This window comes from Heterocephalus glaber, unplaced genomic scaffold, assembly GCF_053883595.1.
Source record: "Heterocephalus glaber isolate CG9 unplaced genomic scaffold, H.glaber_assembly_v1.0 deba00001481, whole genome shotgun sequence".
In the NCBI taxonomy this organism is placed as follows: domain Eukaryota; kingdom Metazoa; phylum Chordata; class Mammalia; order Rodentia; family Bathyergidae; genus Heterocephalus; species Heterocephalus glaber.
Genome location: NW_028258317.1, coordinates 1809306 through 1835680, shown reverse-complemented (window position 1 = coordinate 1835680; position 26375 = coordinate 1809306). Strand labels below are relative to the sequence as shown.

The 26375-nt window shown below is 40.6% G+C and overlaps 1 protein-coding gene across 7 annotated transcripts in view; it reads left to right on the top strand.

The window, feature by feature from the left end:
- The window catches only part of Palm2akap2 (PALM2 and AKAP2 fusion), a 504788-nt gene that overhangs the window by 225623 nt on the left and 252790 nt on the right, over positions 1-26375 (top strand). For all 7 annotated transcript variants that reach the window (XM_087183576.1, XM_087183574.1, XM_004848142.4 and 4 more), the window contains one exon: positions 7643-7773. In XM_087183576.1, the coding sequence (XP_087039702.1) occupies positions 7643-7773 (131 nt within the window). The remainder of the gene's footprint in view (positions 1-7642; positions 7774-26375) is intronic.

The following is a 26375-nucleotide window of genomic DNA, read 5'->3' as shown; positions in this document are numbered from 1 at the left end:
TTATTTTATGTCTACTTGTGCAATTTTGGAAATGTTACAAACAGCAATTGGTCAAAGGTGGCTTTTAAATGATTTGACTAGGCTGGGTCTCCACTGCACTGTTTTAAAAAGAGAGACCTGGAGAGAGAGCTCTTTCATGTGTTTCTTTTTTTTTCTTTAAGACATAATGCACTAAAGCATTGTAATTGATTACAGCCCAAGAGAAAGCTCTGTCTCTGTCACAATGACTCCACTGGTTGCTGAATGTTGCTTTCTGTATGTTCAGAGAATAATGTGACCACGTTCCATGGCCAGCTAGGAGTTGCTGCTTGCTTTTGACTGGTCCTGGGCTTCTTTTTTAGGAAACCTGTCTGCTGCTTGTGTCAAGTTGTTGTGACCTTGTGTGTGCAGAACTGCTTTACTCAGAGGATTGGTTAGGAAGGTGGTGCTGACACTCAGGGCAGTGCTACATATGGACTATATGGACTATTTGGACTTTTATAAACAAGGTGAACCTTTATGGTTGTGTTTCCTGTTTGTCTCTAGAGAACAGGATGGTGTCAAATGAATGCTCAAAATGAGAATCGGGAGCAGGCGAGTTCATGATTTCACAGAGTTGTATGACCTATATCTGCTTAGCGTTCTTATCAGTTTACCATGAACTTTAACTAGAGAAATGTGTTTAAAAGGAAGAAAAGCAGCATAATACTGAGAATAGCATCCATTTCTCTCTGTTCATCACATAAATCTGTTTTCAGGCCTTTCTCTGTGGAAGCCTGCACTGTATCCCATACGCTCTTACTCTTTCCTGACAACATTCCCAAGGGAGGATTGAAGCTAAAATTAGTATCCTTTTCTTAAAGACAGGAGGAGTGTAAAAACCGTAATAAAACTGAGTGAATTGTCCAAGGTCATTCTGGACAGAGCAGGCTCTCTGGCTCAGAGTGCAGTCATTTCACTCCTGTGAGAGACCAACATGCACTAATTTCTCAGGAAGTTATTGGTTAAATGGTGACCTTTTCAATAGGAGAACTGAATGAGTAAGAGAGGCTGGCTTTGACTAGAAAGCCTCTCTCCTCTTCAAGCTCAGGGTAGTTCTCTGCTTTTGTATTCCTTGAATCCAAAGTTAGTCAATGAACGTATGTCAGAAAACCAAGTTCTTCTTCTTCCATTTCTCATCATTCTGAGTGCCAAATAAGATTCCAGGCATTCATTCATTACTGATGTCCAGCATAATGTTATAACGGTCTATTCATATTCCATTTATCCATTCTTCATCTCTGTATCTTTTCATCCATGTGTCCATCCATCCTCTGTCCATCCATCCATCTGTCCAGCCAGTCAACAGAAAAAATAATAAAAATGACTTAATTTTTCCATAAGAAAGCAATGATGTTCCTTTGAGGACTTGGAAACAAGGGAATCAGAGTTTTTCCTGGGACCGGCTAAGTGTACACCCAACACTCTCACTAAAGTGATCTTGGTCCATCTCGGGTAGGGGGAGGACTGGAAACGATTATAATTTAGTAAGCAGAGACCTAAGCATTGCTTTTTATTCTCTCTGAAAAAGGCTTATGTGGACAGAAGGAAGATGGACTGTTAGCCTTGAACAATCAAAAAGCTCAGAGGCTCCAAAGGTGGGAGTGTGTATCTGATACCCTCCAGAGAGAGGGCCACCAGCTCTGGGTTTTTCTAAACTGTGGAGTCAGGGTTGGTGAACAAGGCTAGGAGAGGCGTCAGGCCTCACCGTGACCCAGGCAAAATTTCCCTCATGGTTTTGCCTCACTTTGTTCTGAGCACATATTCCCTAAAATGATGGCGTTATTTTGACAGAAAGAAAAGGGTGCCTGGTTGAGAGAAAAGATCATGTCAGGCACCTGAAAGGATAAATATGTTGCACTTTAAAAGCAATGTGAATAGAGTGTGTCATCTTCCCAGGGAGAATTCATTTTCCAACTTGGCCTCACCCCTCAAAGGAAGTCAGTTCATTGACGTGATATTTCCTCCTTCGTGAGCTTCTCAGAGCCAAGCAGCTTTCTCCAGGTTGTGCTGCAGCCTTATGATCTTCTTGTCCCCTCTCAGAAATGGTTGCCCGTTTTTTGACTGCCCAACATGTGCTGGTACTTTAAATATGTACTCTCAGTGGTGACCACAGATACATCTTACTCTTCCCATCTCAAAAATATGGAAACAAGTTCATGAGATCAAGTATTTCGCCCATAGACATTTTGTGCATGTGAGTGGGGCAGCCCAGGGGAATCCGAGGGCTCTCTGCTTTCTAAGACCAGGCTCTTCCTAGGATGCTATTCTCACTAAAGGAAATGTTTCCTTTTGATTTTTTTTCGGGGGGGGACCAGGGTTCGAACTTAGGACCTTGCGTTTGCAAGGCAGGCAGCAGCACCACGAAGCTAAATCCCCGGCCCCGTCCTTTTGAATAATTTGTCTAGAAAGATGCCAATTACCATCATCACTGCCTCTCTTGTCCTTAGTATATTTTTGTGGATTTCAGAAATTTTAGACCAGGTAGAGACATGTCACCAAGATTAATGTAGAAAATATTAGGAAATATGTCACTGATTAATATTTATTTCATTAACTTAACAAAATCTAGGATGCTTTCATAGAAAAAGAAACTCTCTCCAAACAGAGCTAAATGGAAAAGCGTTAAAGCGTGGGGTTTTATATTTACTATTTACTATTCTCATATTTGAATCTACATTCTATATCTATATCTCACATATGACAATTATATGATTGTCCACAATTAGATGATTGTCAATTATGTAATTGCAGTGAGATATGAATTATTTAAAGAGATTCACTAGGTCCCTTTTCAGAGAAAACAGAATGCAAGGCGCAGTTTTGCCACTTAAAGGTCAATACACTTGCTAACTGCAAAGAGTATCCAGTAACTCTACAGAATGCAATATCATTACTTTAAATATGGACTACCATGAGCACATTCTTCAATGAAGAATCAAAGTATGAAATGTTAAAATATTAGCTGTTATACGCCAGTAATGAAGAAGCCTTGAGATATAGTAGTTCCTGACCAAATTAAATTCAGATTTCTTTTTAGAAGATGCTTAGCTGTATTTAGTAGCTAATATTTTTGATGAAAGAATTGCTAAGACATATTGACAAATGAACCAATACGCAATTATGATAGTTGTGTTATTTTTGCTTATTATAAAGGTAAGTAATATATGGTCATTGTAAAAACCTAAACTTAAAAGTACAAGACATGTCAAGAAGAAAATATCAACTTTATACTCAGTAGCCACATATGACCCACCTAGGGGTATATGATTCTATACATTCCCCCCAACATATTTCTTTAGATTAAGCTATTTAATCCTTGTTTCACAGGCCTCATCAGCCTGTGGGTGAAATAAAATTGCACTTACCTTTGTTTGTGGGTTCTTTTAAATTCCCACACAAAAATTTATAATTTTTATGAAATCATATCTAGCAATATTTTACTTTATGATTTCTGACTTTTTGTCATTCTCAGAAAGATTTCCATCTCAAACATTTACTTGTAAGGTTTCTATTTCAGTCATTTTTTGTGTGTATGTTGTTATTGTTTGTTTGTTTGTTTTTTAGTTTTTTGAGACAAAGTTTCACTATGTAGTCCAGGCAGACTGACCTTGAACTCACTATGTAGCCTAGGTTGACCTTGAACTTGCAGTGATCCTCCTGCCCCAGCCTCCCAAGTGCTGGGATCACAGGCATGTGCCACCATACCGGACAACTTCAGTAGTTTTAATCCATCTAGAATTTGTTTTCCTAAAAGGTGTATTTTTCTTATATTGAACCACTTGTCTCAACCTGATTTATTGATTAACTCCTCTTTTCTCTCACTGATTTAAATGTCAACTTCATCACACACATATTTCTCCCTTATACTCAAGTCCGCTATTTGTGAATTCTTTTTGTTCCATTAATCTGCCCATTCCTGAGCCAGTACCATTCTTGTTTAATCCCTATAGCTTTTAAATATATTATTTCATAAGGCAAGAGCCATCATTATTCTTCTTTTGGAAAACTATCTTGGCTTTTTATTCCATAGAAACAATTATTATTTTTATTGCTTTTCTAATATGACTTGTGATAATGTGAGTTTTAAGAAAATAAGTCAACTACTGTCTTGTGCTGAAACAGACTGAACTTAATATTCTCTTTTGCCCCTTGGTTGATTTGTGTGTTTTATTGGTCTGTTCCAAGTCCCAGCACAGAATTTGCACTCTGTAGGAATTGCAGTGTGCATTCCTTTGGGACTGCCACGTTTATAAAGGTTTGTCTTACACAGTCAGTACTGTCAGAATCAAACTGCTAATATCACAGCGTCAGTACATATGCTGCCTTTGAATTACTTATTCATGAACGAGGGAACCAGACTGGAGTTTTCTTCCAATGCAAGCTATGAAAATTGTTGTTATATTTTAAAGAGATGGCTGAATGAAAAAAAGATTAAGGGCTGCATTGTGACCTAACAAAATACTTATTGTCAACCCACCAAGGTCATGTGCTGAATAGCCCAGAGGTATCAGGAGCCTTGCTACAAGGATATTACAATGTCTTTCACTGTTTTGAACCTCTAATACTCATTTTAGACTTTTCTTGGTTATTAGTATGTGCAAAAGGCAAATTTTAAATTGTGAAATATTCAACAGATAGGCATGGTACTTTACATCCTATCCTTTTTCCTATCGCATCTCCCCTGGCCCTATAAACAGCTTGAGTGGAAGGTAAAATTTCACTTCTTTCAACAATGGAAATCTTGGGTTGGCTTCTCCTTGTGTGAGGTGAATTGTGTAACAAAATTTCAAGACTAAACCAAGACCTTGTTGGGCATCAAAGAGGAAGAAGGAAAGGACTAGAGGGTTAGAGAGAGGTGGGATGAGTGAACGATTCAGAAGAAAAACTTATTACTAGTCCTGATTCATATTTTACTTTCCCTCTCTGTTCCTCCACTGTGCCCAGACACTTCTCACTATTTACTTAGATTATGTCAAAAAATTGTTTTGCTTCAATTACTTTATCTGTAGGTGAGAAAGAGTTGATTAGATGATCTCAAAACTCTTTTCAGCTTTATTGGTCTCAGATTTTATATTTGCTAAAGTCCAGTGTGTATACATAGTTTTTCAATATTTCACTCCTTCGACGGGTATTTATTATTTCCAGCTACAACCCCATGTGTCATTTTATTCATAGAATGAATAAAGATACAGCATCTACCTGACTTTAAAGGATTCAGTTATGAGGGGTGGGGCCATCAATATGGAACCCACTGTTAGAGAAGCTGGAACACTCTTCTGCATGTTAGGAGAAGGGCAGCAGTACCTGTGATTTTGTAAATCTTATTTGGGTGATTTTCAGTGCTGAGCCTCACACATACTCACTGAGTACCCACTATTCTACTGAGCTATGCCACTGGCCTTCCAAGAATGATTCTTCAGTGCTCTTATGCAGAGGCAGGATAGTAGATAATATCCTGCCTACAATCACTTTAGCAGTACAGTTAACAATACCTTATGTATGAACAAATTCAGGTCTTTAAGCCTATATTAGAAAGGTATTGGTCCAGTGTTATAAATTTGCCTCTCTATGCACTGTAAGAATAACTGAACAGATCTCTACAGTGATTCATAATTAAAAGACAAGAAAACCACCAGAAAAGACCATGGCTGGCTGGACATCCACTGATGATGCATTGCTAACAAAGAGTTCATCTTTGGAAGCATGGGAATTGTAGCAGCATTGAATTTGTTCCTGTGGGTCTAGCGGGGTCACCATGGTGATGAATGACAGGCTGCTGGGCTTTCTCTGTAGAATGGTGAATCAGGACCATTAGTAAAATCTAACTTACTATTCCTCAACATTGGTAATTTTTAAAAACTTATTTTATAGGTTCCTAATAAGTAGTCCATAATCCAACAAATAAATGACAGTCTATGGATTTGTGCATCTTTTGTTCACTAGTGATACAAAAAGTCCGCTCCAAGCCTGTATGCACTGGCTCTCAGTCACAACCGACACTCGCTCTGCTTTCACGTACTGCCCTGGCTAATGAAATCAGACAAAATTCTTTTTTTTTTTTTTTGGTACTGGGGATTGAACTCAGGTCCTTGTGCTTGTGCAGCAGGGGACAAAACCACTGAGCTAAATCCTCGGCCCCAAAATTCTTGATAGAAGTGACACCAGAGAGTCTGGGAACCTGATCCTTACTCCATGTTTATTGGCTTCATAGCCTTTATTTCTGCTGCTCCTTTGGTGGTCCACTAATGCTGGGAAGGATTGGCCACCTGCCCTGGATCCTCACGGAACTCCATCTTCATCACCACTGACCTACCCATGGTCTCTCTCTGGCCCTCAGCTGTGATGCATGAGGCCTGGTCTCTGTGGGCATTGAGTTGCTGCTCTCTGCCATCTAGGGGACATACAAGTGGAAACACTTCCCCTCACCTGCCTCTCCTTGTTGTTCACTCTGGGGAGTTTCAACATGCCTTCCTTTTGAGCTGTTTTCACCTCCCTTCTCAAAGCACCAATTGTTCCCTCTCAATCACTGACCTAAAAGAAAAACTTTTTTCTCCACTCCATGATCTGTTAGTGCCCTGGCACTGGTAAGGAATATGATTTTAGTGATATTGGAGAGCACTGCTGAGGATGTTTGGGAGTCACTAAAAGGTTTTAAAGAAGAGGTATGACAGCCTTTTAAAAAGAACATTTAAATATGGACTGGCTATTACTAGGACAATCAGGACATATTACAATGGAAATGTAGTTGCATAGAAAAATGTCCTTGTTGGGGCTGGGGATTTAGTTCAGTGGTTCCGCTTCCTGCCTTGCAAGTTCAAGGTCCTGAGTTTGATCCCCTGGTACAAAAGAAAAAAGTCCTTGTTTTTTTAAAGACATCTTTATTTTATGCTGACATATTGGTAGGTGAAATGTACATAGTGTGTGATATTGCTTTACAATGCATTGGTGAAAAATGTATGAGAAAATATAGTAAATGTTTATAATTGTTAGATTTAGATAAGATTACATGGGTATTTATTGTACAATTCACTCTATTTTTTCTGTTGTTTTTTAATAATAGAAAAAATAGACATCAACAACTTTCTCAGGGCTACACTCTCCACAGAGAACTACATGATTGTTACAGCAGGTCCCTGTTTAAATGTCATTTATCAATGAGATCTTTTGGTAACATCCTATATAAATAAATATATCTACACCTGCCTTATCCCTCCCTCTATTCCCCCTACTTCTTGCATTTCCAGCACCCTCTTGGGGAAAAAAATACATGCACTTGTATATAGACCTATACCTCCGTGTGTGTGTGTGTGTGTGTGTGTGTGTGTGTGTGTGTAGATGTTTCTTTGTTGTCTCTTGACTAAAACAAAAGTTGTATAAAGCAGGATTTTGCTTTTATGTTTTGGAAGCCAGAATAGTGCTGTGTTATGCGATAGGTTCTCAGTAAGTATTTAACTGAATAAAAAGAAAAGATAGAACTAAATCCCAAGCCAAGCAGGAAGGAAGGCTGCCATTCAGATGAACCCTGGTGAGGAACAGAGCTAAAACAGCAACCCAGCAGGTGCAGAGGCAAGTGTGGATGGAAAAGTGACATCTTATCTGTTGTCTTTTCTCATTCCCACAGTCCAAAGTGCTTCGTGAAAAATGGCTGCTGCAGGGTATACCCGCTGGAACGGCCGAGGAGGAGGAAGCCAGGCGGCAGCAGTCTGAGGAGGATGAGTTCAGAGTCAAGCAACTGGAAGATAACATTCAAAGGTAGGTCATTTCCAACCCTGGGATGCCATGCTGTAGCTCCTCCATGCAGTGACCACTACTCTCCTCTAGAGGGCGTTTCTCGGTGCTGCCATCTTTTCCCAAAGCACTGGAACTACCGTTTTAAACAGGACACACAGGTATCATTTAACTTTCCCATATGGCCTGTGTTATTACTTCAAGTTCTAATTGTTGCATTGGCTGTAGTACATTACAGCGATGTCTTCTCAGGCCAGTAAAGTGTGGTGAGCAGCTCACCTCTCTGTAAAATGGCTCTTTCTGAGTACTTGTATCAGCTTTTGCCTTTTTCCTCTTGGGCCCGCTGTCATTGCCACTCTAGGGGGTCTGTTCATAGATTTGCTCCATGTGGTCAGTTTGAAGTGGGGAAACTATAGCTGGGAGTCTTGGGATTGAAATGAAGAGCCTATAGGGAAGAGCTGGTGAGGGCTCCTCTGTAGGTGGCTTGTGGCTGTGCAGCTCGACTTTGTATTGTCTGCTTGCTTCCTTGTGTTTGTCACATCCAGGTTCTGGACACTTCATTATAAGAGGCAAGTGGCCTGTGGCCAATGATATCCAGGCTCATCCAGGAGCAAAAACATAGGTTTGCCCTTAGAAACTGTTGCCATCTTGGGTCCCAGGACACCTAGCCAGAGATTGGAGCAAGGGATGGAAGGTGGCCAATGTAGATGTCTTAGTGCCAAATTTACCCCTTTAATATACCCCACCAAATTCTGCCTGAAATCCCACCCTCAACCCCAAAGGGATTCTTCAGCCTCTGTCTATAACATATTTACGTCCTAATGTCCCCTAAAGAGTATTTAGAGTGTTAGATCAGCATGGCTAAACTATGCTTTCGGGGAGAATGGGCCAAGGAGAAGTTGAAGGAGGGGAGTTGCACATATACACACACATACATAAGTGGACATATATACATTTTCTTAGAATGCCAAGAAAGGCTATACCCATACCGTATGTTACACACACGCACATACACACACACACACACACACACACACACACAAAACCCCATATATTCATATATGAGAATGAGAGAGAGATGTTATTATAGACAGAAGGTAAGAAAAAGGATTTGGAAAATAGCATACTATGAGTTGTGTGATCTTTTCTAATTTTTCTTGTAGTCTTCCAACCAAATTGGCAGTTTCACCTTGGCTTAGCACAAATGTGTTATCGTTATGGTCCAGCAGGTATAACTCTCCCCTGCAGGCTGAGCTCTTTGACTTGCAGACCAGAGTTCAAAGCAGGGACTTGGTCCTGGCTACACTGACCATTGGACTGGGGTGTAAGAATTAGGGGCTGACAACGCCAGACACACTCAGCCACCTCTTCTTCGACAAAGGAGCCAAACACCCTCACGGGAGGAAAGGTAGCCTCTTTAATAAATGGTGCTGGAAAAATTGGGTTTCAACTTGCCAAAGATTAAAACTAGACCTATATCTCTCACCATGCACTAAACTAAAATCGAAATGGACTAAAGATCTAAATATTAAAACAGAAATGCTGACCCAGCTGGAATAGAGGTTAGGTAGAACTCTTGAAGACATTGGCCTAGGAAAAGATTTCATGAACAAAACCTCAGTTGCCCATGAGCTAGCACAATCAATCCACAAGTGGGATCTCTTCTTATTAAAAAGCTTCTGTAACAACAACAACAACAACAAAAAGCTTCTGCACAGCAAGAGAAACCACCAGCAGTGTGAAGAGACAACCCAATTTTTACCTGCTGTCCCTCAGACAAAGGTCTACTATCTAGAATCTATAAAGAATTTTTAAAAATCAGATCTCCCAAATTTAAAGACCCAATCCAAAAATGGGCATCTGAAATGAACAGATATTTCTCAGACAAAGAAGTAGAAATAGCAAATAAACATATGAAAAAGCATTTAACATCACTGGTCATTCGAGAGATGCAAATGAAAACAACGCTGAGATTCCACCTCACCCCAGAAAGAATGGCTGCTATCATGAAATCAACCAATAACAAATGCTGGCAGGGCTGTGGGGAAAGAGGAACCCTGCTCCACTGCTGGTGGGAGTGTAGACTGGTGCAACCACTGTGGAAATCAGTATGGAGATACCTCAAACATCTAGGACTGGAAGTCCCATTTGACGCAGCTATTCCCCTGCTGGGTATCTTCCCCAAAGAATTAAAAGAATCATACCACAATGATATATGTGCGCCTATGTTCATAGCAGCACAATTTGTAATAGCATGGGAAGAAGTAATCAAATATTACTTGTTGACTTCTAGGAAAAATTTATGTTAAAATTAATGCAAAACTTCATGATGGAGTATGTCAGCGTTATAAAGAAGTTCTTGAATGGTGGGTAAAATACAGCAAATATAAACCATTAGCAAAACCTAAAAAAATGGGTTAAATATTTGCAGAAGACTGTGAAGGAGTCTTACCGCATAATTTGTAGACCATGTGCCTGTGAACTTGAAGTCTGTGAGAAATGTGGAAAGAAAGAAGACATTGTTATTCCATTTAATAAAGAACCAGAAAAGACAGAAAATACTGAAAATAATCAAAGATCCAATTGTAGAAGAAGCTGCAAAAGGAATGAAGAAAGTGATGATGACTTAGATTTTGATAATGATTTAGATGACACAGGTGAAAATCAAGTGGATTAATGTAATGTACATTAAAAGTCAGTCTAGGAATGTGAAATTCTGATCACTTTTTGCCTTTGACAGTGTAACACAAAAAAAATACTGTTAAATCCCAATGAGGAAGTCAGAAAAAGCTATAGAAAATAGGCGAAAGTCACACATGAACAATATGAATTAGGCATGATATTTACATAATTGTAAAACTTATATCTAGAGTTGTCTTAAAATTTTAAGTGGCATATACTAGGATACCTGCTAAAAAGCAGATGAAATCAGGGTGTCATGCTGCAGTTCATGGGAATTACTTCGAAGAATGTATTACCTAGTATCAAATTTAATAAGATTCAGAATTTATGCCAAGTGTGATGGCACAGGGCTGTAATCCCAGCACTCGGGAGGCTGAGGCAGGAGGATTGCTACAAGTTCAACACCAGCCTGGGCTACATAGTGAGTTCAAGACCAGCCTAAACTACATAGCAAGACCCTGTCTCAAAAAAACAAAAAACAAAAAACAAAAAAAACCTATCTAATGTAAAACTAAGAGACATGATTTTAATTAGCCTTAAAAAATTAGTCCATGGAAAGTACCTTTTTTTTTTTTTGGTACCAGGGATTGAACTCGGGTCCTTGCGCTTGCAAGGCAAATGACGGAACCACTGAGCTAAATCCCTGGCCCTGGAAAGTACCTTTTAATGATTGATCCTCAAATACAAAAAGATCCACTTGGCCAAAGCCCCCTTACTTAATGTTTACTTGTTACAAATCAAAAAGTTTATTCTTTAAAAATAATGTTTATCAAATGCATAGCAATTTTTCTCATAGCAATTTTATGATTTTCCTCTTGTGAAATATACATCCAAAAATGCATAGAATTCATATGGATAGTTTAATAAGTAATTATAAAGGAAATGCATAGCATTTACATGGGGAGGAAGAAACCACCAGCACCAGAAGCTCCCCGAGGGGCTCTCTGTCATAACCGGTTCACCCTTCTTCCCTAGTCCGCCCTGTGCCGAATTTTGATGTTTATTTTCTTTATCATTTAGTACCCAAACTACTCCAAAACAGTGAACATTAGCTTTGGCTGATTTTTAACCCTTTCCTATTCTTTTATTTTGAAAATTCTCAACCTGAAGGAAAGTAGCAAAGAAGTAAAATGAACCTTTTCATGCTCTTCACCTCAATTCCAGTTGTTAGCATTTTGTCATGTTTTCTTTATAGCCCTATAGATGGGTATTTTATATGCTAAACTGTTTAAAGCATTGGTTTTGAAATTTATATGAACAGACTTATACTACGTATATTATTTTGTGTCTTTTTTCATTTTTATAAAGTTTGGGAGATTGATCAAAAAAAACAAACAAACTTGGAAGCAGCCCAATAGCCCATCAACTGGAGACTGGATAAAGAAAATGTGATTTTTTTATAAAATGGAGTACTACTCAGCCATAAAAATGAGAAATTAGAGACATTTATAGCTAAATGGATGCACACTGAAGCAGTACTCGAGTGAAATAGGACACACGTGTAAATACCGAATAATTTCTCTAAGTGTGAGAAACTGAAAGTGTAAATAAGGACCAAAAGGTATAATAGATAATGTGAAATAGGAAGACAAGGGGCAAAGGGGAAGGGGAAGTGGATCGGGTAGGGGAAAGGAAAGAAGGGAATGGAATTAGTATGAGAAAATGAAAAAATGGAAACAAAATCTTTGTAAATAGGGAGGGATGGAGGGGTTGAAGGGAGGGAAGGGGAAGTGGGAAAAAAATAAGAATGGAGAGAGATTATATAAAGGTGCAAATTCCCAATGATGAATGTCATTATATTGTATACCTAAAATGTACCAATAAAATTAAGTTTAAAAAAAGAATTAGAGGCTGGCACTGGCCCAGAGTTAGGGAGAAGCACAGCCCCTCACCCAGCGCATGCACCTCTGCTAGACCCTCAGTGGGCAGCGGCCCAGCCTGTGGCTATGGGGCCTAAGAGATAGAGAGTCTCCAAGCTCCACTGAGGCCATCCTGAGTCCCAGAGAGGAAGAAAGGTCCTATCCCCTGGCTGCTACCACTCTACTCCCCAGCCTCCCCAAGAGCAGCCCTTACTCCCTACAAGTCCTGGGCCAGGGTTCTTGCTGGTCCTCTATAGGCTTTAGCCATCCAGCACTTTCCCCTTCATGCAGTCAGGCCTGGAAGGGGGCTCATTTTCCTTCTACATCCCCCTCCCTGCTCTAATACAATTTCTCAGTCCAGCCCAGCAAGTCCAGGCCACACAATGGCCTCAGAGGGGTCTGGTCAGCCACCCCCACCTCAAAGGCAGCATTGATACCACCAGATAGATCAGGGGACACTGCTGGGAGCCTCCAGATACTGTCCACCAGGCCTGCAGAGGACAAAGCCTGCAGCCTGCTGCTTCTGCTGCTTCCTCAGCAGCCACCCCACATCTCTGCTGAGGCTCCAACTCAGAGGCTCTGCAGCCCCAGCCAGCCCACAGCTGCTTACCACTGATTCAGCCTCCCTCAGGGAGAAGCACAGCAGGGGTGAGCAGGAAGAATGTACATATGTAGATGTGTACATATGTAGGTATCACAGTGCCTTGATTTTGTATGTGGCAATCATGTAAGTACATGTATGGATTTTATAATATACATATATAAATCTATAAAAGCATATTTTTAGTACATCACTGCTTCTTTTGAAAATAGTCTGAATAAGAATAAAATGGATTTCTACAGAAAAAGAATTAGGTACAGGTGGGCATGATCATACTCAGAAAAATAAAATCTCCTTTTATCTTTGAGTGAAGAGGATAAAGAGCTCACTTAATGCATGCAGGGAATCACTTTGAGCCAATTTAAGAGAGAAATATCCAAACCAGAAGGAAAGAAATCATAATAACCTAAATGGGTGGATGGTTTGGCCCAGATTCAGGGTTGTTTCTTCTTGCCTTGTCATGGCCTTGCTCCACATTGGCCTCCTGGGCATTGGATGTGTGCTGGGGGTGGGGCAGGCTGCCTTCCTGAGGCTACTTTCTATGAGCAGGGCTGCTATCTTTGTTACTTTTCTTGTCACTGAGATGAAACATCTGACACCCAAAGTTAAAGGAGGAAAGGTTTATTTCAGCTCACAGTTTGTAGAGGTTTTAGTCTGTAGTTAGCTGGCTCCAAGGCATGTGGCATGGCAGAGGGGCATCACAGAGGAGAAGCAGTCAATGGCAAGCAGGCAAGAGAGAGTGAAGCAGCAAGCAACAGCAAGCCTTCCTTCCCTTCTCCCCCTTTATATTCTGGCTAGGATATAAGCCTATTGATTGGTGCCACCCATACCCAGGGTGGGGCTTCCATTATCCACACCCAGAGCTATGTTAAACCCATTTAGTTATCACACACTTAATCCCAGTACCACACACCTGAGATGCAGCCATCTCCAAAAAAACCCACCTCTATGAATGCATGAGGCTTTCCAGGGACATCTACATATAAGCCATAAGAGCTGCCATAGGCATCAGCTCCTCCTTGGAGCCTCCTGAGAGAGGAGTGTCCTACTGTCCTGAAGGCAGTTTCTGTTTCTCTTTCTGTTGCTTCTTCTCTAGGACAGTTGAATGTCTCGTACTGATAATGCTCAGGATTGGAAATGTTTCAGAATTTTTTTGGATTTTGAAATATTTGCATGTACAAAATGAGATACACAGTGGTATCTTGGTTCATGAACTTAATTTATTCCACGATTTTGGAAAAGATGGCCATGTTTGTGTTTGTGTAGAAAAGATAGCCAGGGTCATATTTGTCACCTGATGCAGAGTTTACAAACAAAAACAAAATTTTGCCTAACTCTTTTGTTTGTAAACCAAATTGTTTGCAAACGAAGGCCTTTGTGAACCAAGCTATCACTCTATCTTGGGGTTGGAACCCAAGTCTGTTTCATATACATATTTTATACACATAGCCTGAAGGTAATTTTATACCACATTTTTAGTAATTTTGTGTATGAAGCAAAGCTGGTGTACATTGGGCCACCAGAGGACACGTGTGGAATTTTCCACTTGTGGCATCCTTTTCAGATGTTAGAACATTTCCAATTTCAGATTTCTGGATTAGGAATGCTCCTCCTGTACAATGATTATCATCTTTAATTTCCAGTCCCAAGAAAGAAAGGAGCTGTACTCCCTCCTCCCTTGAGTCACGCCAAGGTGGAATAGTTGTAGGACTCATGGTAACCATTAGCACTCTGCAGTGTCACGGAGCCTATGGCATTAGCTGCAGGACTCTGCTTGCTTTGGCTGAGCTTTACTAAGTGGCTCTAGGCTGTAGGTTGGATGCATCTGCTCTTATTTTCTCTGCACTAACAGGCTAACAAGCTGTTCTTCTTTTCTTTCTATGGCAATAGCAGAGGAGTGGGAAAGCTGAGCAGAAACTAGACCAGCTCAGAATTGTCCATAAACTGTTAGCCAAAGCAAGTCAGTGGCCAGACCCACAGCTCAGGGGAGAAGATGGCCAGCCAGCTTTGTGGAAGGAACACAGATCAGAGGAGGGTAGAGAATAGTGGTGAGTAATTCAGCTTTCCAGAGCGTGATTGCTGACCTGTAAACTGCAAGGATTAGGGAAAATGGACCAGCAAGAGAAAAACTGCAGAAAAGCTCATTAATAAAAAGATAAACTAAAACAACACAGTAATGTAGAGTGAAAGGAAGATGAGAATAGAAAAAATGTGAGTGATTTCAACATCCAATTCAGAATCTGATCTTTATGGAATAGAAATCTCAGAAACTGTTTATGGCTTGCATGCGCAGAACCTCTAAGTCAAGGAATTATAAAAGAAGCTTCATTTGGAACAAACATTAATCTCTACATCTTTAGCTTTGGGCCCACTGGTCTGAGTCACTGCAGCAATGGAGCCTAATCCAGACATTCAAGTGTTTCTAGAATATAGGCCATGTCTAATTCTTTATGTCTGGGCCATTTTGAATATGGCAAAGACTTCAAATAAAGGATGGAAACTTGCACTTAGATATGTGTCTGTTTCCCTAGATATCCTCAAGAAGAAAGAACATAATCACCTTTTTAATTCCATGATTCTTTATAAAACCAGGAGAAGTAAGGAAGTTACAGGTTTACAGACACATTTTTCCCTTCCTTCTTTCCTTCCCTCCCTTCCTTCCTTCTTTTTTTGTTTTGTTTTTTTATTTTTTATATTTTTTTATTTTTTTGCTTTTTGTTTTGCTGTACTGTACTAAGCTACATCCCTAGCTCTTTTAATTTTGATACAGAGTTTCACTAAATTGCCCAGGCTGGGCTTGAACTTGTGATTCTCCTGGTGATGCTCCTCCCCGAATGCTGGGATTACAGGCATGCATCACCATGCCTGGTTTAAAGACATGCTTTCTTCCAAAATGTTTGTTATACATTAGTGGTTGTTGATATGGAGAATGTTGTCTCTCTTCCAAAATCAGATTTTCAGGGAAACCGAAAAGGAAAGAGGGAAGAAGAAAGAAAGGGGAGGGAGGGAAGAAAGGAAGGAAGAAAGAAAGAGGGAAGGTGAAGGACAGAAGAGTGGAAAGAAGAAATGAAGAGAAGGACAGTGTAATTAAAGTATTAACCCCTGAGCATTAGAATCACCTGGGAAGCTTCTAAAACGAGAGGACTTTTCAGGCCTCATCCCAGAAATTTTATTCAGCCACCGAAGTAAGGGTCCCTGGAATGTGTGTTTTTTAAAGGGTACTCCAGATGATTCTGTTATGTGTTCAGGATCAACGATGATTGCTATAAATGGAAAAAAAATCCCTGTAGATTAAATCCCACTTTAGGGTCTAAAAACTCCCCAAAGAATAGCAGGAAGTAAATAATGTTTGTAGGAAAATCAGTAATGCACACAAGAATAAAGAAGGACATCTCTGACCCTCAATCTCAGATGATATTGGGCCTTCCTGCTTGACTCAAGGAACATGAAATGTGCTTCAGGGACTCCTGCAGGTGAGAGGAACCCTGGCCTAGAGCTAAACTCTCTCTTCCCCAGGATTCACAGTGGTGCCAGCTTTCATTTGATTAGGAACAGCTTTGGTTTACCAGGCTAAAAATGAAACAGGTCAGGAAAGCTGGCTACTTCCCCAAAGACCAGAAAATGCCACCACTTTTCAGATGTGTTTGGATGAAATTAAAAGCCTTGAAGCAATTGAGAAGGTGGAAGAGAACCTGGTCACCACAGTGGATAAATAGATTGTCATTCTTTTGCACTACTTTTCCCTAGGGAGAGTCAGGATTATATTCTTGGATTGCTGGAAACCAGACATAAAAGAGTCCACATAAGATCAAAATTGTTGGAAGTAAAATCTATAATTTGTCTTTTCATTCTTAAGTTTCAATGTGGACACCTGTATGTTTTATTTCCCATTGGGGTGCCATATTGAGAAAGCCCAAGCAATTGTTTCTGGCTTGGGCTGATTGTCAACCATTATCTGCAACATCACTGTGCACCACGGGTTCCTAGGGCCACACAGAACCTCACTCTGATGCCATGCGAGATTTTAGGCTGTTAGACCCACACTGGCCTTGCCTACTTCATGCCTGTGTCAATCATCAAGCCTTGTTGCTTGCCTTGTGAGTTTTCTAATTAAGATTCTCTTCATAATTTCATCAGGTTTTATTCAAGAATTTAGTAATATATAGTATTCTTCTTTGATTATTGTGAGGTATGGGGAAAATTTGTCCCGCTGCCTCAGCCTTGGAATTGCCCCCATGGAAGCTGGGAAACCTTATGGAGTATTAAATGAAAACAGAACAAGCTGTTGCAAAGCCAGCTCTGCTATGATTTACTGCATGTTCTTGGGCGAGTCTGTTACTCTCTCTCTCTTTCTGGTCTCAGCTTCCTCATCTCCAGTGAGAGGTCTCTTGGGATCTTCTAGCACTGCTATTCTGAAGTTCTCTAATTTGAGGAGTTGGCTAGAGTTCTCTTCTCTGGACAAATATATCTGTGCAGAGAAATGTCTCTCTTGTGGAAGGAAGTGGTTTGGATGCAGGTCAGAATTGGGGAAAGAAGTGACGTTCTCAGGAAACAAAAGCCCCATGTGTGAGTAACTGATTCATAGCGGAGATGACTAATTCATCTCAACACCTGTCAGTTCTAAAATATGTCACATCAAACATTCATTGAATAAAATATTGGAGTCTCAGTTGCTAACTCTTAGAGGGATATACAGCTTTTAAAAAATTGAAAATAAAAAGAATGGTCCATTTCTGCTTCTGACTTAAGATTCTCTGAGTACCTCTCGTCTCTGGTGAATATCAGAACTCACTTAATTTTCTACATTATTAAGAGGTTCGAAGCAAAGGCTGGAAACATCAAGTGTCAGCATGTGTACATTATGGTGAGATTTGGCATCTGAGAAGAAAAGTCACTCACAACTGTTCTAGAAAAAGCAACTACAGAAATGTTCATTGAAGTTGCAAATGACACTTACTTGAGATTCATTGTGTTCTTTCTATTTGCTATTTTTAAGCCCATGATGCGCTGTTCTTTTGAAGCAGGGATTGAACAATCCACATTGGTACTCTTGTCTGTGCAGTCCCAGCCTGGGTCCCCACTCCACATAAAGCCACATTCGGCAGGCAATGCAGCCCAGTTACAAAGTCTATATTTTCCCCACCAAAATAATTATGTGTACTATGTACTAAATACTATAGAGTGATATCACTGTCTCATCTAATATTTATTGGTCCCTTGTTCTGTTCTAGGTACTAGCCTGGCTTCTTTACCTATGTTTAATTTAATAGTTTTCACATTTAAGCCTCATATCACTCTCATAAGGTGGAGGTTCATGATGATGATGGAAGGAGCAAGTGTTTGAAGTTAGCTTTGCCCGATTCCAAACACATTCTTAGAACGTCCTATAGAAGTTGTCATTTTAAGCTGGTTTGAGACCTGAGATATTTAGTGAAGTTACCCTACAGTTCACCTCATGCTGTAGGAAGATGGACAAGTAACATGATCCTCTCTCCTCAGCCTTCACAAGTGGCCCTTCATGCAGCAGGGTAGCTATATGTGCACCATGACCCCAGAGTTGGAGGCTTCAATCAGCATGGTGGTCCTTGCATCTGGTGAGACTGCCCCCTTCAGGTTCGTTCTGGAAACACAGGTTCCAGTTTAGGCTTGGCTCCCTTCTGTCTCCCAAACTCTCTGCTCCTGAGGGCACTTTCCTCCCTGTATTCAGCCTGAGTCTCTGCTGGCTGTGTAAAGACTCCCAGCATAGGACACTGATGAGGGAACTGGATCTCTCTCTGAGTTTGACCAAATTTGGTTGGAGTTCTAGTATTACATTTGTGAGTTGTTTGATCTTTTATGTATAATTTTAACCACTTAACAGTTTACCCTGAGGGTCACTGGGGCAGCATGTTTTTTTCTGTACTATCTCAAGAGTCACTTGGGCAGGTGTCATTTCAACTACTCAATTCTTGTTTACACGAGATACACTAGTACATCTGTTTATTTGTTTTATATTGACTATTTTTTACATACTTTTTATTCATAATGTTGTATTCGCCTTTGATATTTGTTTCTAGTGAAATCTAATAAGTTGTGGTTATTTTATTTTACTAATTTGTGTTTATTAGTGAAAAATAACCTATAATTTTGTGCTACAAACTATAAAAACTCTTATAATGAGTACATTAGATATAATTTTTATACTTCTCCAGAACTCGGTGATATTCTTTTACAATATGAAACAGACACATTTGGGACATGGAGACTGAATAGGAAGGAAGTGCCAAAAGATTTGCAAAAGAAAAAAACTGGAAAAGTCTGTGTTATGAAATGGAAAGACAAAAAAGACATCTCCTTATTGTCGACTCTTCATAATACAGTAATGATAGAACTTGAAAGAAGAAATGAAACTTAAAAAATCCCAGTAGTGACCAATGATTGTAATAACTCTATGGGTGGTGTTGACACGGTTGACCAACATCTAATAAGCTATCCTGTAGTCAAAAAGTGAGGAAAAATATTATTATAAAATATTTATGCACCTTTTGTACCAAACAATATGGAACTCTAATGTTATTTATTCAAAACAATGGGAAGCACAAGGACCTGAGTTCGATCCCTGGTACCAAACCAAAAAAAAAATCAAAACAATGGGATTCAAAAAGTCATTTACAATTTAGAGTAGGTCTAGTAGGCCAAATAATTGAAAAATATGAGATAGTGAAACACCAACCAGGACATCCATCATTGATGACTTCACCATTACGTTTAGTGGATGGACATTTTATTGAAATTATACCACCCACAGAAAAAAAAGGAAAGGCCAACATGACAGTGTAAAGTGTCTTGTTTGAAGAAAGACAAGAATGCAAAAAGAATTCAGAAGGAGACTAGATACTATTGTTCAGATTGCATTGTGTACTGAATGTTTTAAGATATACCATACATGGAAAAAATTCAATAAAATTGTTGTTTACATTTTCAGTTATATTTTCTTACACAAAACATGAAATCAATTTTTGGTCATCCTGTATTTGGATAATTGGACTAGTAAGTGATTAAAATTTTTATTAGTGCATGCCGTGAGTTGTTTGATCTTAAATGAACCGTGTGGCCTCTCTAAAGTTGAGTCTCTTCACCTGTGCTTTGGGAAAAACAATGCCTACCTTGTGGTGCTGTTGTAATATGTATGGATGGTGTGCATTTGTGAAGTGCCAAACGCAGGAGACGATCAATAAGAGTAATGCTGCTGTTATTGTTGTTCCTCCATTGCTCTAGAGCAGGGTTTCTCACATAGCAGCACTCTCACCATTGGGGGCAGATCATTATGTGTTGTTGGGGGATTTCTGGTGTATTGCAAGATGTTTAGTAACATCCATAGGCTCTGCACACTAGTATTCAGTAACATCATCCTCTAGCCCCAGTCATGATAATAGAAAATGTTTCCAGACCATTGTAAGTGTCCCTGGAGGACAAAATCATTCCCAGTTGAGAACGACTATTCTCTGGAAAGCCTGGAATTGTAGGTACTGATGCCAAGATGAAAATCTCATCATCAAATAGTTTCAGAATATAGAACTCTAAAAAGATTTATGAAGATAGCATTCATGATTCTCACTGAAGAATGACAAAGTGTTTCAGCTGCTGCAAAACATAAGACTTCTCTCAAGCAGTGAGGCATGAAAGTCAGCTTTGAATGAAAAGAAGTGGCTGCTTCTTTTGCATCCAGTGTTGCACTGGCTTTGCAAAAGCAGTAATTTTATGACAGCTCCATAAAACTGTTGAATCTTAGAATATGCAACTCCTGTCCGATGCTTGGATTTGTAATGAACTCGGTGAGTGGAAGGCAGAAGCATTCTCTCCCTGAAGGCTGGAAGTCATAGGGAACCCTCTTCAATGCAAAGTCAGACTCAAGTTGATCTATATTGGGTCAACTCTCAGTATTACAAAGGATCCTCCTTTGGGATGAAAGTTTTCATCCTTTCTCTGATTCCTGCCCTACTCTCATGTGACTGCATAGATAAGTCCCTCCTCCAGACTGTAAATATCTGGGTGCTTAATTTGTGGTCAGTCTTGGCAGCTGGCACAGGTAACGGTAAGCACTGTTAAGCTGCAGTTGAGCATGTCAACATTCATTGCCTGTGTTTCTCAGGAATGGAAGCAGGCCTGTCAGATATACCGCAAGCATCATGCCTTACCTGGGGTTTGTAAGATCCATTATAATCACTGTGTTTTTGGTCTGGTAAATTGGCATAGTGTCCAGAACTATGAAAATAGTGGGAATTTTGTATCTATATACTGAGCCCTTGTAGGAGCCATATTTGGGGAATGCTTGTGTTTACCAGCCCTCGGAAAAGTTGCTGCAGTTGAAGGGATTGTGCAAAGTCAACTTTTTTGGCAGCTGGTCCCAGCCTTTGGCCTATGATTGCCATACCCCAATTTTCCCCCTACAAAAAGCTTTGAAAATAGTACTTTTCAAATTTAAAATCACCGTGTTTCACCCTGCTAGCTAGCTTGCAATGTGGTGATTCCTAATTCCTCTACATTTTGTGTTTATGTGCATGCTCTGTTAAGGAATTTTTTTATTTTTTGTTTTTATTAGTATATGTTTGCAGTACATAATGAGTATATCCAGCATGGGAAGTTGGTGCATGTACATAACACATCTCAATTCTTTTTATTTCCCCTTTCCTCTTAACTCTCTCATACCTCCATCTCATGATAGCCTTCTCATTTGCAAAATATCTGTCTCCCCTATTTTTCCTATTATTTATATTTTATTTTGCTTTTTACTTTATTTATACTTTGCGTTTCTCATATAAGAGATGCCATGCAATATTTAAGCTTGTGTGTCTGGTTTATTTCATTTAACACCATGGTCTCAAGTTGCATGCATTTTCCTACAAATGACTCAAATGTATCCTCCTTTATGGCAAAGTAGTACTTACTCCATTGTGTATAAATATCACATTTCTTTTATCCATTCATCTGTTGATAGCCATATAGGGTGCTTCCAAGATTTAGCTATTGTGAATTGTGTTGCTATAAACATGGGGATACATGTACCACTGCAATACAGTGTCTTTAACTCTTTTAGAAAGATACCTAGAAGCGGACCAGCTGTAACCCCTCAACATTCTTGATGGAATTAAAACATTGAGCCTCCTGATATTCTCTTCCATGGTTTTCACTAATTATGCTTTCTGAATGTGGAGGATGGGATAATGTCTTAGTGCATTTTCTTTTACTATAATGAAATATTTGAGGGTGGTTGCTTTGTAAAGAAAAGAGGTTTATTCAGCATACAGTTTTATAGACAAACTGCCAATAGCATTTCACCTGCTCTTGCAAGGGCCCACTGACTACATCACATCATGGTGGAAAGGATCTTCACAGCATGCAGGAATGAGAGATCACATAGTGAGACAAGAAGCCAGAGAGAGATGCAAGGGACAGGTTCACTCTCACAAGAACTAACTCAGGATCCCACATAAACTACCTTAATGTCTTCCAAGGGCAGTGGCCCCAGCGATGTAAATAACCTCCTCTAGGCCCCACCTCTTAAAAGTCCCACCCCCTCTCACATTGTCACACTGGGGACTAACCTTCCAATGGAACTTCAGGGGCATGGACCACAGCAGATGGTCTCTCGGTCCTACCCAGTGACCTTACAATATGGAGATCTTATAGTTGGGTCTGGTGGCTTCAGTCAAGTGCTTGTGGGACACCAAAGAAGGCTTTGAGGAAAGCACATCTGCTTACACAGACAGACTTGTTATCTCCATTACCATAGCCAGAGCCAACTTGGTCTCCTGAGCATAGCCCCACTATGTGTCTCCGTTTCACTATGGAGGACTAAGAGACCCATGTCAGCTTGTGCTGCTTGTCTCTTCTAGGTTCCTGTTTCTACTTTACTTGGGTCCAAACTTAGATCCTTCCAAGACAGCAAATGAGCTACAAGATGCACATCACCCCTTCCTCTGTAGAGTTCTAATTCCTTAGGAAATACACTAGAAGAAGCACTCTTTTTCCTTCTCCCACCCCAAAAGCAACTTATATTGAGGATCCTTTGCATTTCTGACCCCAAATGCCAGTGGGGAATTTAGGTAGCAGAAAGGAAAATATGGAATAATGTGAGACAGGTTTGGGAGAGGTTTATTAGCAGAGGTTTCCCTACATCCCAGTTCCCATCTCCCATCTCCTTTGTGAGAATCTGTTTTTAGCACACTTGGAGCACATGTCCAGTCATGTTTGCAAAATGATTAAGGAATAGAAGTCTAAGTGTGACTTAGCTAAAGCATGGAGCTAAGTGTGGAATCACAAGACCCTCTCTTTCTGCTGAGCAGGAGCATCTCCTTCCACATTGCCCAGCCTTTTGATCTCCTCTGCAGTCTCCATTGGTGTAAAACCCACCCCAGGATCCTAGAGGTTCATGTTTGTTTCTCCCATGTCAAAAGGCAAAGGGAAGAAGTGGATAATGTCTGAATACTGCCGATGTTCTGAGTAGCTGTGAGGTTATAGGGATACTTCCACCAGCAAAAATGTCTGTCACCATGCTATGTGGCATGAGAGTTGTCACCTTAACCAGATTCAACCTGGAAGGGCCAGATATCACTAAATACCAGTGGCATCTAGCCAGTCTAGCTGGGCCACGTGACTCCTTGGTGAAAATTAGAAAATGCAGCTCCATAGGCGGCCACCACTTGGAAAGGCTATGGATGAACATTAGCCCCCTTCTCTCCCTCAGCTGCATCCTTGGGCAGTGTGTAAGTGGCCCTACTCACTTCCTGCTCTCCATTTGCCTTGCCTTCTTGTGAGTCATTAAGGTATCCCGCTCACCCCCATTCTTGTGTGTGTGTGTACCGGGGATTAGACCCAGGGGTGCTCTACTGTGGAGCTACACCCCCAGCTCTTTCTTTTTATTTTGAGACAGGATCTTACTAAGTTGCCCAGGCTGTGCTCAAACTTGCTATCCTCCTGCCTCAGTTTCCTGAGTAGCTGGGATTACAGGCATGTGGTGCCACACCCAGCCCCTCCCCCATCCTTAAGTCACCTCAGGTAAGGCTTGAGTAGAGGGGATGAGGCTGCTTTATAGGCCACTAGGGAACACAGACAAGGAAGGAACCCATCAATGATAAAATGCCCTGAGGAGAATGTGTATCTTTTTGCTGTTGGGCAGAAATGTTTTCTTTTTTCGTTACATTATATTACAGAACATTCTGTGCTTCCCTGACTAGCATATAATGTCTGTAAGAGCCAGGACTTTTTGGTCATTCACTATACAGTCCCTGGGGCTGCTGGAACAAAATACCACAAACATGGTGGCTCAAAACAGCAGGCATTTATTCTCTCAAACTTGTGGAGCCTGCAAGTCCAAACCAAAGTGTCATGTCAGCAGGGCTGTGCTCCCGCCAAAGGCTGCAGGAAAGATAATTCCTTGCTTCTCTCGGCTTCTGGTGGCTCCAGATATCCTTCGGCTTGTGGCTGCGCAACTCCCGTCCCTGCCTGCAGCCTCCCCTGGCCTTTCATCACCTCCTCCCCCCCGGCCCCGCCCGTGTGTCCTAGTCTTTGGATTTAGGGATCTCCAGATAATCCAGGATGACCTCATCTTGAGATCCTTAAATCAATAACATCTGAAACACTATTTTTGCCGAATAAAGTCTGATTGTCAGTTGCAGGGATTAGAATGTGGGCATAGCTTTACTGGGGAGGGAAGCATTCAACACACTACATCTAAGCACCTTGAATACTTGTGCTGCCTCTATCAGTAGACACTTAATAAATATTTTTAAGTTTAACTGATCTGCATCAGTCTGAGGCAGTCCATAGAATTGTCATGAAGTTAAGAAGGCATCATTTACATTCAGAGACTGTTGGGGTATGGTTAAGGGCCTAACCACCAGAACCATACTTGCTGGGTTTAATTAAGTCCAGTGTATCTGCTTGCTGCCTATGTAATTATTTTTTCTTTTTTTGTATGTGATACTATTGAACCTAGGGCCTTCACACTGACCTAAAATTCCTGACTCTTTTATTTATTTATTTTTATTTTGAGATAAAGTCTGTAAGTTCCCCAGGCTAAGCCTGAATTTATGAACTCCTTGCCTCAGCCTCCCAAAGCACTGGGATTGCAGGCATTTCCACCACACTCAGCTTGCTGGTGTAATCTTAAGCAAGATCCCTTAACTTCTCTCTACTTTAGTTTCTTCTATAAAAAGAAGACAGCAGGGCTGGGGGAGTAGCTTGGTGGTAGAGCATGTGGTTCACATGCACAAGGCCCTAGGTTCAATCCCCACCACACACTTGCACTCACAGATGACTAAGAAGACAACCATAATAATGAGATCAGAAGTCACCTTTGTCAGGTAGTAATCACAAGTGAGTCAGTATATGCAAAGGGCTCAGAACTGCCTAGGACTTGGTGCCCAATAGATTCTAGCTTGTATTGTAAAAATGAAAGAGTAATGCACATCATACATTATATAAATAACCCACAGTTGTTTGATTTTTTTCCAGAGTCCCTCTCCAGTTTCAGAAACAGCTAGAGGAGTCACTGCCCTGAGCTTAGCATACATGTCAGAGTCACCTGGAACTGAGGGCAGGGCCCCTGGGTGTCTTGGAAGCCAGTGTCTTCACACATTGGCAGTGCACTGCTTACAGCAGCTCTCAGCTTCCCTCCTGCTCTGGGGGCAGCTCTGGTTTTTTGCCAGCCTCCACCCAGGTCCTCAGCCTGAATTCCAGAGCTGCCAGCCCTGCTCTGCTCCTGTACCAGCTGAAATGGAGGATGGGAAAGAACAACTCCGAGGACAGAAGAAATAGGACAAGTGATAGACAGATTTCAGAGGAATCTAGACCAACTGTGGGAAGACCAGAGGGTGAGAAGCCAAAGTTATGTCAATGGGTTGTTTTTAAAAATGTAGCTTCCTGCATTCTAGTATTTATTAAAGTGCACACTTGTGATCCCAGGAGGCTGGGAGGCTGAGGCAGGAATATTGCAAGTTTTAGCCCAGCCTGGGTAACATAGTGACTTAGTGAGACCTTGTCTCAAAATAAAAATAAAATAGTTTCTTTTTTCTTTTAAAAGGGGGGTAGGGAGGTAGCTCGTGTGGAAGGGAAAAATCCTCAGCACCAAAACAACAACAACAAGGTGGCTGTGACATCAAAGTGGGTGATCTGTAGATTTATCTTGTGGAATAAGTAAAAGATATGTCTGGGTGTTGTCATACTTGTGTGGTGGCTTACATGTGTCATGAGCTGAATGCTGATAGTGTTCTGGAGTAGATTGGGACAAAACCCTAGTGTGTCTGTAACCACAAAAAGCTTAAGAAACATTGCTGCAAATCGACAGGGAGATTAAATTGTGCTCCAGTTTTTTGTTTAAATGTTAAAGTAGTGTCACTGCCATTGTTTCGCACCATTTTATCATTGTATGTAGAAAATGATGTAGAGAGTTTTCCACTGAGCCCCTGCCCACACTTCTCATCTGAAAGGTGAGGAATTTGAGG